This window comes from Cotesia glomerata, linkage group LG9 (genome assembly GCF_020080835.1).
Source record: "Cotesia glomerata isolate CgM1 linkage group LG9, MPM_Cglom_v2.3, whole genome shotgun sequence".
Lineage (NCBI taxonomy): Eukaryota > Metazoa > Arthropoda > Insecta > Hymenoptera > Braconidae > Cotesia > Cotesia glomerata.
Window position 1 is genome coordinate 15,278,511 of NC_058166.1, and position 17,618 is coordinate 15,296,128.

Genomic DNA, 17,618 nt, shown 5'->3' on the forward strand with positions numbered 1-17,618 from the left:
TGTTAGAAAGCAAGTTACTTTTTGAATTCCTTTACAATTATTACATTGGCTACATTTCCGTTCGGATCACTCAGATGTGTTATGATCTGAGCCGATGTTTAGTAAGTTTTTACTGCTGTAGATGTCTCAATATTATAGTTAGATTCGGCTCAGATCGGCGGGCTCTTTAAAATTCGCTAAAGAATACGAAAGTATTCCTGTTACGGACTTTCGTGAATAATAATTAATATTATTATTAATTTATACTAGTTAGGATGAGGATTTGGCAATCGGTATTATGAATGATGAGATTTTATATGCAAGTTATATGGGATATATTGTAAGATGTTTCATATACAGGAGTTACTTGCTTACTGCTATATCTTAATTTTCCTAAGTTTTACATCGAGTTAATAACTTATTTTAGAGGGGAGATTTTAGCTTTAGGGTTGGATTTATTATAAGAATGATTTCTAATTGGTCGATTTCTTCAAGAGTGGGACTCAAAAGTAAAAGTGACGCCTTCGCTTAATTTTCTCTCGGAAAAGTGAAACTAACCATGTGTTTAACACATGGCGTCGTAGTCGTTGCCTGGTTAGAAGAAAAGCCATAATAAATAATAGTTTAAAAAAACTAAAAACACGCTTTTTATAGAAAACCAAACTAAAAAATAGAAAATAAATTTAAATTAAGAATAGTGTTAAAAATTTCAATAAATATAAATTAATAATAGTGTAAATAAAAAAATGTATTTTATTTTAAAAAGCGTGAGGTGCATGGTGTCAATAGTTATAAATATTTTAATGACAAATATGAGTAGAGTGATTATCATTTTGATAATATATTAAAAAGCACCCCACGTTTTTATTAAAATAAAATACATTTTTTTTATTTACACTATTATTAATTTATATTTATTGAAATTTTTAACACTATTCTTAATTTAAATTTATTTTCTATTTTTAGTTTGGTTTTCTATAAAAGCGTGTTTTTAGTTTTTAAACTATTATTTATTTTTACTTTTAGTTTGGTTTATTTATAAAAGCGTGATTTTTTAGTTTTTTAAACTATTATTTGTTGATTATCAAAAATATTCAGGCGCGCAAATTACCCACGGAGAGTTACATACTGACATACTGACATACTGACATACAAGTGAAGCTAATAAAAAATAATTATTTATAAATATTATAAATACGGGGAATCAGAGTTCGATTTCGGAGAGCGAGCCTGAGAAACGGCTACCAGAACCAAGGAAGGCCGCAGGCGCGCAGATTACCCGCGGAGAGTTACTGACATACAAGTGAAGCTAAAATATAAAGCGTGTAAAAAGGGAATATTTAGTTTAGCCTAGGATAATAAAGTCCTTTATTGAAAGTCGTAAATTGTAGTATTTTGCTAGAGTCTCTAAGAAACAAAGATGTATTTGTTATTTAAGATTTTAGATTCTCCTTTTTATAGCTTTTCTCGAGATATTATATTTTATTTTCCTCTCAAGTGACCATTCTATGTTTAAGTATTCCATATGTTTTATTTTCTTTGTTACGATGTTCTTAATATTATTCTTATTATTTTTCTACAAATAATTATTCTTATAATTATATTATTAATCAATTATTCGTCTGATTTGAATTTAAATAAACCGCTAATTTATATCCTATGTAGATGGCAGCATGTGCTGCTACATCACAGTATATAGCTCGGGCTAATACCCCATTTACAATTAGATTTATATTGTGTCTCTATCTAACGTCAAGAAAAGTCACTATAAAGATATATGCAGTTTAAAGTGGGCTGTATAAATTATATTTTATATTGTTAACTTTTGTAAAAAATTTCTATTTTAATTATTATAAAGCTTCCGTTATAAATTACTTGCTAAACTTATTCGAAAGGTAAGTAGAGAAATAAAATTTTTGAAAATACATTTACTACGGCCCACTCTTATAAGTTGAGACAAGAATTTTTTTTTCATAATGAAACTGAAGTTGACAGACATTAGAAATTTTTTTAGAATTTTATAGCAATTAAATAATTATAAAAAAAAATTTCCACACGTAGAAATGAAAAAAAATTATTAGTGTATACAAATTTTTAAAATTAAAGCTGATAGCTAACTTAGGTATCATTTTTCATACACATTTTAATAGCTTTTATAAAGAAAATGCGAATTTTGTAATGCCAAAATTTTATTAAAGTAGAGTGATATAATTAAAAAATTAGACTGAAAAACATTAAGATAAATCAATCATTTTTTAATTTTAGAAAAATTAAATGACATTAAAGTATAATACTAAAGTTAGCCGACGTTTTCAATTTCTTTATTTTATTAGATTAGAGCTAAAAATTATTTTTAAAAAATTGCACTATTAGTTTTTCAAGTTTTTTACATGTGAAAATTTTTTTTTTATTTTTTTGTAATAATTTTTTCAGTAAAAAAAAATTCTAAAAATTTTTAGATGGCTAACTTAATTTTCAACATTAAAGTTAGCTGTCACCTGGCTAATTTTTAATTTTATTTAACAATTAAATGAATTATAAAAAATTGCATTTTTTATATTTTATAATTTCTAGATGTAAATTTTTTTTTCTTATTTTTTTTGCCATAATTTATTTGTTAACAAAAGTTCTTAAAATTATAAAATATTTGCTTTTAATTAATTTTCATAAAAATTAAACTCAAATAAACTTGGGTCAGATTTTTAATTTTTGAACTTTTAATTTTAATATTTTAATACTTTTAATATTATATTATTATTATTTATTTTAATATTTAAAATATCCGTCGGTAATAACGGGATTTCTAAAGAATTGAAATAAATACTCTGCACTCTCTCAATAATAGTTCAGTAGTGTTTTCCTATAAAACATAACCTTACGAATTGTTATTCTTATCAACGTAATAAAAATATTATGTTTGAGTTAATAACATTTTTATTCACTCGAGTAAAATTATTGGAAAAACTTTTTATTTCATCATGAACTGTCTTCATGGATCAAATTATTAGTAAATTATAATATGCATCAAGACATTTAATAAAGTAAGTTCAATACTTCATTTACTTTCGACACAACATAATGTAAATACTTTAGGGAGAAAAGTAAAACACAGGTCATTTACAATAGTCTCGATAGTTCAATTTTTTTTACCCTCTACAATGCTAAATAATAAATAATAGTTTAAAAAAACTAAAAACACGCTTTTTATAGAAAACCAAACTAAAAAATAGAAAATAAATTTAAATTAAGAATAGTGTTAAAAATTTCAATAAATATAAATTAATAATAGTGTAAATAAAAAAAATGTATTTTATTTTAAAAAAAGCGTGGGGTGCTTTTTAAGATATTATCAAAATGATAATCACTCTACTCATATCTGTCAATAAAATATTTATAACTATTGACACCATGCACCTCACGCTTTTTTTAAAATAAAATACATTTTTTTATTTACACTATTATTAATTTATATTTATTGAAATTTTTAACACTATTCTTAATTTAAATTTATTTTCTATTTTTAGTTTGGTTTTCTATAAAAAGCGTGTTTTTAGTTTTTAAACTATTATTTATTTTACTTTTAGTTTGGTTTATTTATAAAAGCGTGATTTTTTAGTTTTTTTAAACTATTATTTGTTGATTATCAAAAATATTCAGGCGCGCAAATTACCCACGGAGAGTTACATACTGACAAACTGACATACAAGTGAAGCTAATATAAAGCGTGTAAAAATGGTCATAAGAATAGTTAATCAGGATTATAAATATATAGGTATAATAGATAACACTGAAATTTGCCAACACCTGTCAATTTTTTTTAATTGATAAAAAACAAATTAGTACTAAAAAAAACATTTGATCGATTTTTTAATTTCAAATGAGTTTTTTTTATTACTTCTTCGTTTTTTAATCATTTATTTACTCAAAGAATTATAAAAATTATCAGATGTTTTTTAATTCCAGTATCGTTAGAAGAATATGATTATGATAAATGATAAAATTAATACTATTTATTTTTCTTACCTAAATTTTAAAAAATTTCAAATACATTTAGATTATTGTCAAAATTTAATTTGTTAAACTTACTACGACTCGTTCGATAAAAAAAAATTGTTTAAAAAATTTATATTCTAGCATAAATGTTTCTACTTAGTTGCAATAACTAATCAAAAGTTTTCTTGAATCAAATATGTAATTTTTAAGAACTTAATCTTCTTGATTTGAGTATAAAAATTCTTGGACTAGTAAATTTTTCTTGATTTAAGGAAATTTTACATGACATTAAAATTAGCAGTCACTTGACCATTATTTAATTTTTTTTTAATAAATAAATTATTTCTAAAAAATTTGATTTTTTATTTTTTTAATTTTCTAAATGTCAATTTTTTTTCTCATTTTCTTTGACTTAATTTATTTTTTAAATAAATTCTTAAAATTATAAAATATCTGCTAAATTAATTTTCATAAATTTTACTTGATTCAAGATAATTACCCTCTTCAAAATTATTTTCTTGGTTCAATAAAAACTACAAAAATTCATAAAATCCATTTTAAATAAGATAAAATTTGCTCAGAAACTTGCTAGGCTGATATTCTTTTAGCTTGCACTGCATTAGGTATTATTATTATTACTATTTACTATACATAAGATAATATTGATAAGAAAAATTATTAGAATTTTACATATACTCGTTCTATGCACAGGTGCTATATGCATCTCTATAGAATTTTTTTGTAACGAGAATGATAAATAAAATAAAAATAAATAAATAATTTTTCTCTCGAATCAAGATAATTTTTTTTTTTTAGTGTATAGAACATAGATTGATGAATTTATATATATATATATATATTAGGGTGTGTCAATTTTAGGCGACTTTTTTTTTTCAATGAAAAAACAGGCTGAAAACTTGCATGAAGGTGAGAACAGAAGCCTGTTCAAAGCGGAGCTCTTAATATTAATATTTAGAGGTGTCTGTCCCTAATTTTTCATTTCCCATTTAAATAACATAGGAAAAAAAATTCTTTTTTTTGTTTATTTTCCTAGCTCGGCATACGCACCTCATATATATAAGTCAATAGCATATTATTGTAGAGAATTCAACGCTCTACAAAAAAGGTCTCTTACACTTTTATCATAAAGACAGCCGTTCTAAAGTTATTCAGACGTAAACTTCTAAATGTATAAAATTTTGATTATTCAAGTATCAAACTGATACAAATTAATTTATTACTGTCTTAAAAGTTATTTTTATATTTAGAATTGATTCTGATGCGCTAACATTTTCATAAAGCTTAAAAAAAAATTACTCATGTATCAAATTTTTTTCTTCTTTATTTCATTTACTGTAAGAAAATTATTATTATGATTATTATTAATGATATACATTATTATTAATGATTATTCGTTAATTTATTCAAGAATTATTGCACTTCGAAAGTTCAAAAAAAAGTGTTCTATGAAACTTTTATCAGACTTTTGACTTGAAGAGCTCAAAAACCTCATAAGTGCAATTTTAAGCGCTTAGATATGGAATTAGCGGAAGTTGCAGGGATGGCCTTTAGGGTCAACCGTTTTCCAGATTTTTTTGTGATAAATGAGCGTTATGAGACGTGCACTTTTCTGATTTTCCAAACTTATCTTTTCTCTCCATGTAGAGTAATAAATTGTTAATTCCGTGAAACTTTTCAAAAATTTAATTCATTCAACTCGGATCATGATTTTCTTACAGTAAGTAAATGAAATAAAGAAGAAAAACATTTGATATATGAGTAATTTTTTTTTAGCTTTATGAAAATATTAGCGCATCAGAACCAATTATCCATATAAAAATAATTTTTAAGACAGTAATATATTAATTTGTATCAGTTTAATACTTGAATAATCAAAATTTTATACATTTAAAAGTTTACGTCTGAATAACTTTAGAACGGCTGTCTTTATGATAAAAGTGTAAGAGACCTTTTTTGTAGAGCGTTAAATTCTTTACAAGAATATGCTATGGACTTATATATATGAGGTGCGTATGCCGAGCTAGAAAAATAAACAAAAAAAAGAATTTTTTTTCCTATGTTATTTAAATGGGAAATGAAAAATTAGGGACAGACACCTCTAAATATTAATATTAAGAGCTCCGCTTTGAACAGGCTTCTGTTCTCACCTTCATGCAAGTTTTCAGCCTGTTTTTTCGTTGAAAAAAAAAAGTCGCCTAAAATTGACACACCCTAATATATATATATATATATATATATATATATATATATATATATATATATATATATATATATATATATATATATATATATATATATATATATATATATATCCGAACAAAAACCGTTTCACTGTAAAAAAATCGCGCCAAGTCCACGTTCATAAGACTATTAAGAAAAAAAATTTTTATTTCTTTACAAAAAGATATAAAATAAAAAATTAAAAAATCCAAGTAACCGATATGGTTGTAAATGATTTTTGGACATTAAAAAAAATTTTGTTGTAAATTTAAAAATTAAAAGAAACAATTTTGGAACGTATTTAGTGTGCGTGGTTACGAAATATTTCACTTTTTATGAAATTCCTAAAATCTATCTACTAGGACTTTTAAAAAAAATTGAAGTACACAATGACGCACACCAAGTACGTTCCAAAATTGTTTCTTTTAATTTTTAAATTTACAACAAAATTTTTTTTAATTTCTATCAAATTGGCATGCACCTTTTATCCATGTAATTATTCTAGCTAATATTCATTGTAACTTTCAATGTGCAATTATTATAACATTCCCGTGTCTTTCTTACAAAAATGAATAATAATTAATATGAAAAAAAAAAATTGTAATGAGCATTGAAAGTTTCAGTTAAAGAAATTGCAGGTCTCATAAGTGAAGAAATCTGCCTAGTATATAAACAACCAATAGAATTAAAAAATTTATTTAAACAAATGACAATCAAATAGAATAAATTTAGTTACAATAAAAATTCATTATTTCTAAGTCAAAAAAATATAGGCTCCGGATAAGTAATCACCACTATATCATATACTGAAACCTTCTTTGAAACACGCTGCATCTTATAGTATAAGTATTATTCCGATCGGTTCAGTAGTTTTCGCAGTATAACCGGACAAAAAAACCGGCTCTCTATTTATTAGTATAGATTAATTAGTGCCTTTTATTTTTATAGATATCCAAAAAAGATGATAAGTGTATCATAAGTATGGAATCTTGATGAAGAAATCTTCACAACACCAAAATGCCTCATCCTTGCGTAGTATGTGGCCGTTCTCGGATGAACCCAAACAATCGAGAAGAAGAGTATATGTTCTTCGGCTTCCCAGTCAATTACGACGACCGCTGTAAAAAATGGCTCGAATTTTGTGGCCGTGAAGATCTCTACAAACTAACAAAAAAACAATTACTCCAACGTATGGTTTGTTCTAAACACTTTGAAGGAAAATATTTTCTAAATGAATACTTAGACCGTCTAAATTGTACCGCTGTTCCCACAATATACGATCCTAAACAAAGTTTATACAATATAACGTGCGTATTGTGCGGAAGAACTCGCAAAGATCCTCCAGATGCAAATTATGACGGTACAACATTTCACCACTTTCCCGGTGAAGAATTCCGCTGTTTAAAATGGCTAGATTTCGTCGGGATTGATTCTTATTATCGTTTAACGAGAAAAGAAATTTTATATTGTTACATTTGTTCAAATCATTTCCTAAAGTCGCAATTTTTGCCGGGCTATCGCAATCGCCTTGTTGACAATGCCGTACCAATGATTCGTAATCCCGATTCATTGAATAATGAATTAATCATCGACTATGCTTCATTATCCGTCGAAATACCCAAACAAGCAAATGAGAAACCCAAAAAACTCGAACCTTTGCCTCCAGAAGTCTTGGAAAGTCAAGCATGTGCCGCTTGCGGACGATCTAGGTCCGATCCAACAAATCGAATAGAGAAATATAAATTTCACCCGTTCCCAGCTTACGAAATTGGCCGCTGTTTAAGATGGTGTCAATTTTTAGGCCGTGAAGACATTTTAAAAATGTCTCCTAATCAAATTCGTAAACTTGTATTATGCTCGAAACATTTTTTATCCGGTCAATCGTTTCAAAAAGTCGGACCCTGTGACGCTGTGCCAACAATAAAAGATTTTGAAGAGATAATAGTCAATGGCTCTAGTAGCTTCTTAGATAAAGATATCAAACATAATCATACGTCAAGTAATGAATTTATTGATGTTAATTTAGAAGATTTGGACGGTGAGTGGCTTGGTGAAGATGATAAAAGTAAGAAGAAAAGAGATGTACCAATTGTGTCGAGTAAAAAACCATTTGTTGCTAATAAACCTATGCCCTTAGCTAAAAAAAGGGGAAAATCTAAACGACCTACTTTGATTACTATTCCTAAACCAATTCCTACTACTTTACATCCTCCGCAACAAATGATTATTGATAATCGAATTTTAAGGAAGTTACCTTTACCGCCAGCGTCAAGTAATTGCGATTTATGGAAATTTACCCAGATACAAACTAATCAAATTCAGCCTATAACAATTGCGAATAATATCGCTTCTTTGAGTAATAATGCGGCTGTTAAAAAAGTTATACTGCCTTTTACGGGTAATATTTCTAATTTAGGAAAACCTATTCCTGTTTCGAGCTTAGAAAGTATTCCACCGGGTTTGTTGATAAAAATTGATCTACCTGATGTCAATTCTGTTGTTAATTTGGGGAAAAATGAAAAATTTGGCAATGATAAATCTGTGATGGAAAAATGTAAAAGAGGAAGAAAACGTAAAATACAAAATCAAATTTTTAGTGATAATAATGATGGACAAAAAACTGATGACCAAAATTTAGAAGCTTTATTGGAGATGAAGAATGAAGGTGAGGAAATTCATTTAGAAGATATTTCGGAAGAAGTTATTATTGAGGCGAATGAATATGATGATGATTTTAAGAGAGAAGAGGAGGAGGAGGAAGAAGAAGAGATAGTGGGGCAAGAAGTACTAGAGATTGATACCGATGAGGGAATTGATGAAGAACTTAGTGTTCAGCATCAGTATATGTTTGAAGCTATTGAAGAAAATAATGAAGAAGAAAATGAAAGAGAAGAGCATAGGGGTTACGTTGAAAGAAGAAGGAGACACAGGCAGAGAATTGCGAGGACTAGGAGAACTTTGCTACCAATCAGGAGGCAAATACATCAGTTTTTGAGGAATTTACAACCGCAAATTCAACGGCTGCCGCACAATGCTAAAACACGCATCAAATGTTTTGTTTTAACTATGATTAACAGTCATCTGTAAATAAATATATTTATATTACTTTTTTATGTTTAAAATATAATAAATTTCTAATAAGTTCATTTACTACTAAATGGTGATAATTTTTAGGAGTAATATTTAAAAATGTAATTATATTAAGAAACATGAACAATATAAATATTCGTTAAACATTTATATTGTTGCTGTGTAATGTTTTTATAAGATTGCCAATATTAGTCAATTGCTATTTTTATTTATCTTGATGATTAGAATAATAATTGTCATGTTTTTATTCGATTACATCCTTTTAGATCGTAATATTTGCAATAAGAAATTCAAAATTGTTTTTTTTATGTTCATTAATTTGAAATAGGATAAAAGACCTCATTAGTAGCGAAGATCCCATTACTGACACTTTCTTTGATTTTGGTACATATTCAATTAATGAAATCATTAATTTCTATTATGAATATATTATTTCTAATCTTTAAGGGGGTATTCTGGTTTAGAACCATGAAATTTCAGGTAATTTTTAAAGTGCCATAAAAAAAAGACAATCAATATTTTTATAAGTTATTTATTAATATTATAAGAATACAGAAAAAAAATAAATAAATACGGTCATCCCCAAATTTCAATTTTTACTATTTTTGAAAAAGAAAGTCAAAAAAAGTGGTAAAAAAATTTTTTTTTCTTCAGGCAATCGCTATTTTGTGAAAAAATTTTTTTTCAACTTTTTCGTAGTTCCAACCATAGCGACATTACTCTAGATTAATAATCTTTTTTATTTTTTTGTTTCCCATTGCTAGGAGGGTTGCAATCGTAGGAATCGTCATTTACCAATTTTTTGAATTTTCAACTTTCTTTATTTTTTTCTGTATTCTTATAATGTTAATAAATAACTTATAAAAAAATGGATACCAAAAATATTGATTGCCTTTTTTTTACAGCACTTTAAAAAAATTACCTGAAATTTCATGCTTCTACACAGAAAAAAAAATGTTCTTGAATCAAGTATATATTTTTGAAGAGCTTAATATTCTTAGTTTGAGTAAAAAAATTCTTGACTTAAGAAAATTTTCTTGATTTACGGAAATTTTACTTAATTCAAGAATTTATCATCTTGATTCAAGACAATTACCCTTTTCAAAATTATATTCTTGGTTCAAGAATTTTTCTCTTGAATCAAGTTAATTTTTTTTTTTTCTGTATAGACCAGAATACCCCCTTAAGACTTATAGATAAAAAAAAATTTTTATTTTTATTCCAAGTAAAACATTTTTTCATTAAAAGAAAAAGTTCCACTAATAGGACTTAGAAGTGCCACTAATAAAGTCTTTTACCTTATATCTGTTTAAATAATTAAAATAAAATTTCTCTAGATAAAATCGCTTTTCTAAATATTTATCATCAATTAGACTTTTTATTTTTCTTTTTTTTTTGAAGATTGCAATCCGTATGGCTTTAATATAAATCCATTTGCTTCTTTAGCCGGTTGATAAATAAAGTAAGTTCTTTTAAATAATAAATCTGACGTACAATTGTCAAATTGCAATTGGTTCCATGTCGAACGTGATACATTTACTCGTGATTTTCTTACTTTGCTGTAAAACTGTTTCTTTTTCATTTTAACCTGCCAAATAATAAAAATATTATTAAAAATACATTATAATAAGTTAAGTAAAATAATTAACAAATAATAATTCTTACAAGATTTTCTAATTTATTTATGTCATAATAATTTAACGTTCCTTGATATTTATCCAATTTTATTTGTGGAACCACAATTTTTGATGTCTCATCAAATTGTTCATTACCGATATTTTGAATTTTATCACGAAGTTCATCTTTAAAATAAAAGTATGTATTTAATAAACAATGAAATTTTCTAAACTCGTCAATAAATAATGTTGAATTTGCTGACCTTTTTCTAAATTAGATGAAACAAATCCTTTTCGACACTTAATCCACATTCGAAGTTGAGGGAGTTTATCACAATCCGGTAATTTTGCGAGTAGAAAATTTTCATTTGCCATTTCTTTCAGTGCAATCTAATTTTTTAATTAATTATCTTTACTGTGAGTAAAAAACCAGTAAGCCAATAGGAGATAAAAATAGGAAGAATATTTCTTGATACTTAATTTAACAAACATGAAAATTTTTTTAACAATTAAATAATAATGAAAAAAATTTAGCAAAAAAATTCTACATGTAGAAATTTTAAAAAATTATAAATGCGAATTTTTTAAATTATTTTTTTTTATAATAATTTGTGTAATAAAAATTCCAAGAATTGACAGATGTCTGCTAATTTCAGTATCATAATATTCCATATTAAAAATTACTTAAAAATTATTACAATTCTCTTGAATTATTTTATCTCCAATTGACTTTAAATAATTATAAGTAAATTAAAACATACTTTCATCAAAGTAATTAAATTATTATGTTTCGATAAGTCTCCATCGTTTTTTTCTTCATTAATTATATTTTTATCCAAATCAGAATTTTTTTTATCTCCTTCAGATTTTTCGCTATAAACATCAGTATCTCCAGTTTCTTCTGACATTAACTTCTTTTTCATTTTCATATTATTTTTTCCATCGACGATCTGTTTTTTTATTACATTTTTGGAATCAGTTTCAATTGTTTCCAAATTTTCATTTTCAAATTTCTCGCTATTAGCTTTATTATCAGTTTCTTTTAACTTAATATCCTTCTTTTTCATTTTTACATTTTTTCCAGCGATCTGTTTTTTTATCACACTAGTGTCCTTTATCGCAGGATCACTTTTAATTATTTCCAAATTTTTATTTAATTTATTTTTAATATTATCTAACTCTTCAATTTGTTTGTATAACTCCATCATTTCCTCTTTAACTTTATTTTTATTATCCGTAATAATTTTAGCAATTTTTTCTTTACCAGATAATTTTTCACCCTCATTTTTAACGCCATTTAATTTTATTTCAGACACAAGATTACTCTTACTCAAAGAAGAATATACAGTTAAATCTGACTTACTAGAAATAGGTGTAATTATTTTAGGTGTACATAAAATTATATTTGAAATAATCGGCTTACAACTCGCTCCATTATCAGCAATTTGTTTCAGTCCTCTAATAGAAAACTTAATATTATTTTTGTATAATTTAATCTGATCTTCTTCAACAAATTTTAGTATTTCTTCAAGAGGATTTTTCTTACATTTATCCGGAAAATTAAAACATTTCATACAAGCTTCCTTTTTTTTTTCTTCAACCTTTTTTTTATCAGTAAAAAATCTTTGAGTGCAAGTCGTGTGATTAATTCGCTCAAAAGTTTGTTCTTCTATATTCTTCTTTACTTCGTTCGCTAACAAAAAATTTTTCAAACTTGGATTAATATCATCAAAGCGCTGCTGACATTTTAATTTATCAATTTTATTTTCAGTTTCATTTTCTTCTTTATTTTCTTCAGTACAATAACAATTGCACGGTAAAGTATTCTTAATTCTTTCCGAATGAGGAATTTTATGCGAAATATGCAAACGATCTTTACAAATTCCTCCAATTTGATTTATCAATTTTCCATCTATTATTATTGAGCCACAAATTATATTTTTCTTAATTAATTTATCTTCAGAAAGAGTGATCTCTTGTGAGAAGCTATGTTCAGAAGCAGGTAAGCTTTGTGAAGGTGAGTTTAGAGTTACAGAACCAATAAATTTTCTTCTACAATTGCCATCTAATATTAAAGAGTCTATCAATAAATTTTTGATTTTCTTCTTTGTTGGAATTTTAGATTTTTGTGAGCAACAATGGCTGCAAAGATCAACATTAAAAATCCTACAAGTTGTGTTATAAAAATTTTTTAAAATATCATTAGCTTTTCTTGACATAATTACAAAGTCTTCATCGACATTTCGCAAAGATTCTTCCCAATTTCTTGATAAATATTTTCTTCCACGTAAATTTTTTATTTCGTTTATTTTAAAAGAATTTTCTGATAGAGTAAAAAAATTATCTTTTAATCTAAAAGTATTTTTTTTCTCTTCATTTTCTTTGAAAATTTTTACAATACTTGGATCATATTCATTAAATTCTATTTTTTTCTCATAATTAGTACGAGCTGTAAGCTGTGAAGAATTTTTTTTAGCGATACTTTTACTTGAATATGATCGTAATTTTTTATAGTTGCTTTGAGAATTGTTTTTCTTTAAATTTTTTTGACTTGATCGTTTCAATTGTTCAGATTTAAGGACTAAGTCAGAAGGAGGTAATATCACTTGAGGTTTGGCAATTAATTGACCCATTTTTTGAGATTTTAATTGCTCATTTTTTTGTAGTATTAAATTATATTCTTCCAGGCGAGACTGTAAATATGGTGATTTAGAAGATTTCTGTTGTGATTTAACTGGTGGAAAATCTAAAAATATTTAAGAAATAAAATGAATTAAAAATTTATAATAAAAACTTAAATTGTTTTAATAAAGATAAACTTTATTTAATTTTAATAAGATTGAGATAATAATAAAGTAAGTCGACATTTTTGATTTTTTGATATTGCATAATTTATTAAATTAGAACTAAAAAATATTTTTAAAAAATTGTACTTATAGTTTTTGAACTTTTTTACAATTGAAAAATTTTTTTTTAATTATTTTTTTAATATAAAAAGTTATAAAAATTTTTAGATATCGGCTAACTTTATTTTCATAAGATTAAGCATATAGGCCTACTTACATTTTTTTGAATATGAAGAATCATTTTTTTTTGTTATTGGTAATCGACGATGCAATTCAATGATAGTTTCCGGAAGATACAAATAAGCAATTGCTGTTAAAACAAGCCTTTGATTGCAGTCATAAAACTTTTCTGAAATAATCAATAGTTAAATAATTAACTTACAAGCTTTTTTTTTTTAATTTAATTTTGAAAAAATTATTTTGACTAGATTTAAAAAAATTCAGAAAAAAAAATAACAATAAAACTTTGTCAAACTAATCAATAGATTTTAGATTTGAAACTCAATCTTTTATAAAATTTAAATTTGTTTACATCATAAAGTTAAATAATTTAATAATATATTAATAAAATTTATGTTTTCAACAATTTTTAGTGAATGAAAAAAATCAAAGTTTACTTAAAGAAGCATCTTCTTTAAAATACGAACAAAATTTTTTTTTAAACTTGAATTTTTAGAATATTTTCAATTTTTTTTTTTTTTTTTTTGGTAGCTTAAAATATATTTCTATAATATACGAAATTAAAAGAAAAAAATTAATTATTAATTAATTAATTAATACTAACTATTGCGTTCTTCTTCAAAATAATTTCCTGTTATAGAGCGATAAATTTCACATAAAAATTTACCAGGATTCATATGACTTTTTTTGAATATTTTTTTCAATTTATTTGATGAAATTTTTACAAACGTAGAAATTATTCCAATGTCAGTTAAAATCTTTCGAGTTCTGACAGTTAGCTTTTCATCAAAATCACATTTGATGGCTTTAGGTAAAATGCGTACTCGATTCATCTAATTAAGAATTATGAGCACTTGTCAATATTAATAAATAAATAATCTTAATAATAATCTTATTATTAATAATCTTTATTATACGATGAAAAAAAAAAAATGGAAAATTGTTTTGATATCTCACCTGAGGAATTGAAAGTTCTTGATACCAATTTGGAACAGATGTCATTTTAAATAATTTTTTTTGTCTTATAATAATTAATTACAAAAATTTCTTCTTAATATTGTAATTTAATTATTTATGAATTTAATAGGTCATTAAAATTTTTTGGATTTGTCGTTTGAGGAATACGGGATAAATCTGGATCTCTATTGATAGAAGATGAATTTCTCCGATAAAAACTATCATAGATAATAAACTTTTTTCCAAATGTTGAAGATGATATAGCTGGAAGATCATTTGTATGCCAGCCATAAATCCAATTGGAACACTCTATCATATGAAATTTATCTTTTGGTCGTAACTCGTATCTAGAAAGATTAATCAAAAAGTAAACAAATGCCTATAAAATATGTTTGTGATAATAAATACTAGCAACCTTGCAGTCACTATGTGACTGCCGTAACTTGTGAACTGTAAATAAATAAAATTTTGCTTTATTAAATAATGACTTCGTTTAATTGCACTGTACCTTCTTAAATATTGACGTTTTTGAAGATATAAGTTCATCCCGATGTTACACTCATTAAGAGCTTTCATTAGAGTACCCACATGCATTTTTGATATATATATATATATACATATATATATATAATATAATATATATAAATATATGAAAAATTGATGTGGGTACTCAAATGAAAGCTCTTGATGAGTGTAACATCAGGATGAGCTTATATCTTTAAAAATGTCAATAGTTCACGAGATACAAGGTCATTCCTTAATTATTGATGTTTTTAAAGATATAAGCTCATTCCGATGTTGTACTCATCAAGAGCTTTCATTAGAATACCCACATGCATTTTCATATATTTTTCATATTTACATATATATAATATATATAAATATATGAAAAATTGATGTGGGTACTCAAATGAAAGCTCTTGATGAGTGTAACATCAGGATGAGCTTATATCGTTAAAAAAATAATCAGTAGACAAAATATCTAGTCATTCCTTAATTATTGACATTTTTTAAGATATAAGCTCATCCTGATGTTACACTCATCAAGAGCTTTCATTTGAGTACCCACATGCATTTTTGATATATTTTTCATATATACATATATATAATATATATAAATATATGAAAAATTGATGTGGGTACTCAAATGAAAGCTCTTGATGAGTGCAACATCAGGATGAGCTTATATCGTTAAAAAAATAATCAGTAGACAAAATATCTAGTCATTCCTTAATTATTGACATTTTTTAAGATATAAGCTCATCCTGATGTTACACTCATCAAGAGCTTTCATTTGAGTACCCACATGCATTTTTGATATATTTTTCATATATACATATATATAATATATATAAATATATGAAAAATTGATGTAGGTACTCAAATGAAAGGTCTCGATGAATGTAATGTCGGAGTGAGCTTATATCTTTAAAAATGTCAATAGTTCTCAAAATACAACGTTATTTATTAATTATGTATCTATACCTTTTGCGTAAATATGATTTTGTAGCATCATTGCGACACTCTTTATCTTTTTTATAGAGAATTTTCAACGTAGAAGGATCAACAGGACGCATACAATCAATTCCAACATTTTCTTTATCTGAAGTTGATGGACATTTATCAATATTCTCGACTTTTGGTATCTGTAATTTAAAGAAAACATTTTTTATTTTATTACTATCAATAAAACTAGCACAAATTTCAACTGTCACCTTTTTTGGTTAGATTAAAATTTTTTTTATCTTTATCATACCTTTTCTTCACGTTTTATCAGTTTATTATCATCTTTTAAAATTTTAATTTGACTTTTCACAATTTTACTATTGCTTCCATTTGATAAATTCTCCAATAATCGCTGTTTATTTTTAATAAACCATTTCATACGTAAATTATTTTCATTAATGATTGCGTGACTTTTGATTCGTTGCCAATTAACATCATGAATTTCATTATTAGGCATATTAAACATAAAAATAAATGATTAAGTTCATAAATTAATAAATAAATAAAAATAAAAAATAAATAATTTAGAAATTTAGACAAAAAATTTTCAACACACTGAAGTATCATGTTTTTTAAAATAAAATAAATAAATAAGTACTTTTTGTAAATAAACTATATTCACTTATAAAGAGCATCCAAATAATTTTACCAATTTTCATTTTTCACCAGGTCAAATGAATAAAATTAATCCGAGATTTTCACTGGTAATCTATACAATTATTTATTATTTTATTTACACTATTGATACATTTCAAGGTATATTAGCCTTTCGATCTGCTTCTATAACTTGTATACACGGTCATTTACAGTGAAGAAGCTTAAATACGCAATAGTACGTTACAAATTAAACAAATTTTTATGCATTTATTAATTAAATATTGTATTGCATACGCACTTAACGAGTTATCACTGGAGGATTGCTACAGAAAAATAATAATTGATTATTTAATTTATCTTTTACACCATTGTGTTTTAAAAACAATATTGAGTAGTGTGAATTTGTCTGATCTTCTGTTCGTTTATGATTTTACTTCCTTTCAAAGTTAACATCATAGAAAATGACAATTATCACAGACATTAGGAAGCAATATTGATAACAAAAATCTCCAAATTTCTTTGCTTTTTAATAGTACTAATTACATATCATGTCGCATTACAGATGCCATAAGGGCGTCTAATAAGAATTATATTTTTTTTTAAATCCAAAAAA

General features: G+C 25.2%; 2 protein-coding genes across 2 annotated transcripts; one reads left to right on the forward strand and one right to left on the reverse strand.

Annotated features, from left to right (window-relative positions):
- The first annotated feature begins 2,850 nt into the window (after positions 1-2,850).
- LOC123272292 lies at positions 2,851-9,451 on the forward strand. The gene is made up of 2 exons (XM_044738993.1): positions 2,851-3,020; positions 7,162-9,451. Exon 2 carries the CDS (start codon positions 7,231-7,233, stop codon positions 9,298-9,300), a length of 2,070 nt encoding a protein of 689 aa, XP_044594928.1. The 5' UTR covers positions 2,851-3,020; positions 7,162-7,230; the 3' UTR covers positions 9,301-9,451.
- A 1,036-nt stretch (positions 9,452-10,487) lies between these two features.
- On the reverse strand, positions 10,488-16,860 carry LOC123272267. The gene is made up of 10 exons (XM_044738964.1): positions 16,659-16,860; positions 16,388-16,548; positions 14,903-15,249; positions 14,550-14,778; positions 13,983-14,114; positions 13,298-13,665; positions 11,681-13,249; positions 11,183-11,309; positions 10,969-11,105; positions 10,488-10,891 (listed from the first exon to the last, which is right to left on the reverse strand). The coding sequence occupies exons 3-10, from the start codon at positions 14,945-14,947 to the stop codon at positions 10,682-10,684; spliced, it is 2,817 nt and encodes a 938-aa protein (XP_044594899.1). The 5' UTR covers positions 14,948-15,249; positions 16,388-16,548; positions 16,659-16,860; the 3' UTR covers positions 10,488-10,681.
- Positions 16,861-17,618: the final 758 nt, after the last annotated feature.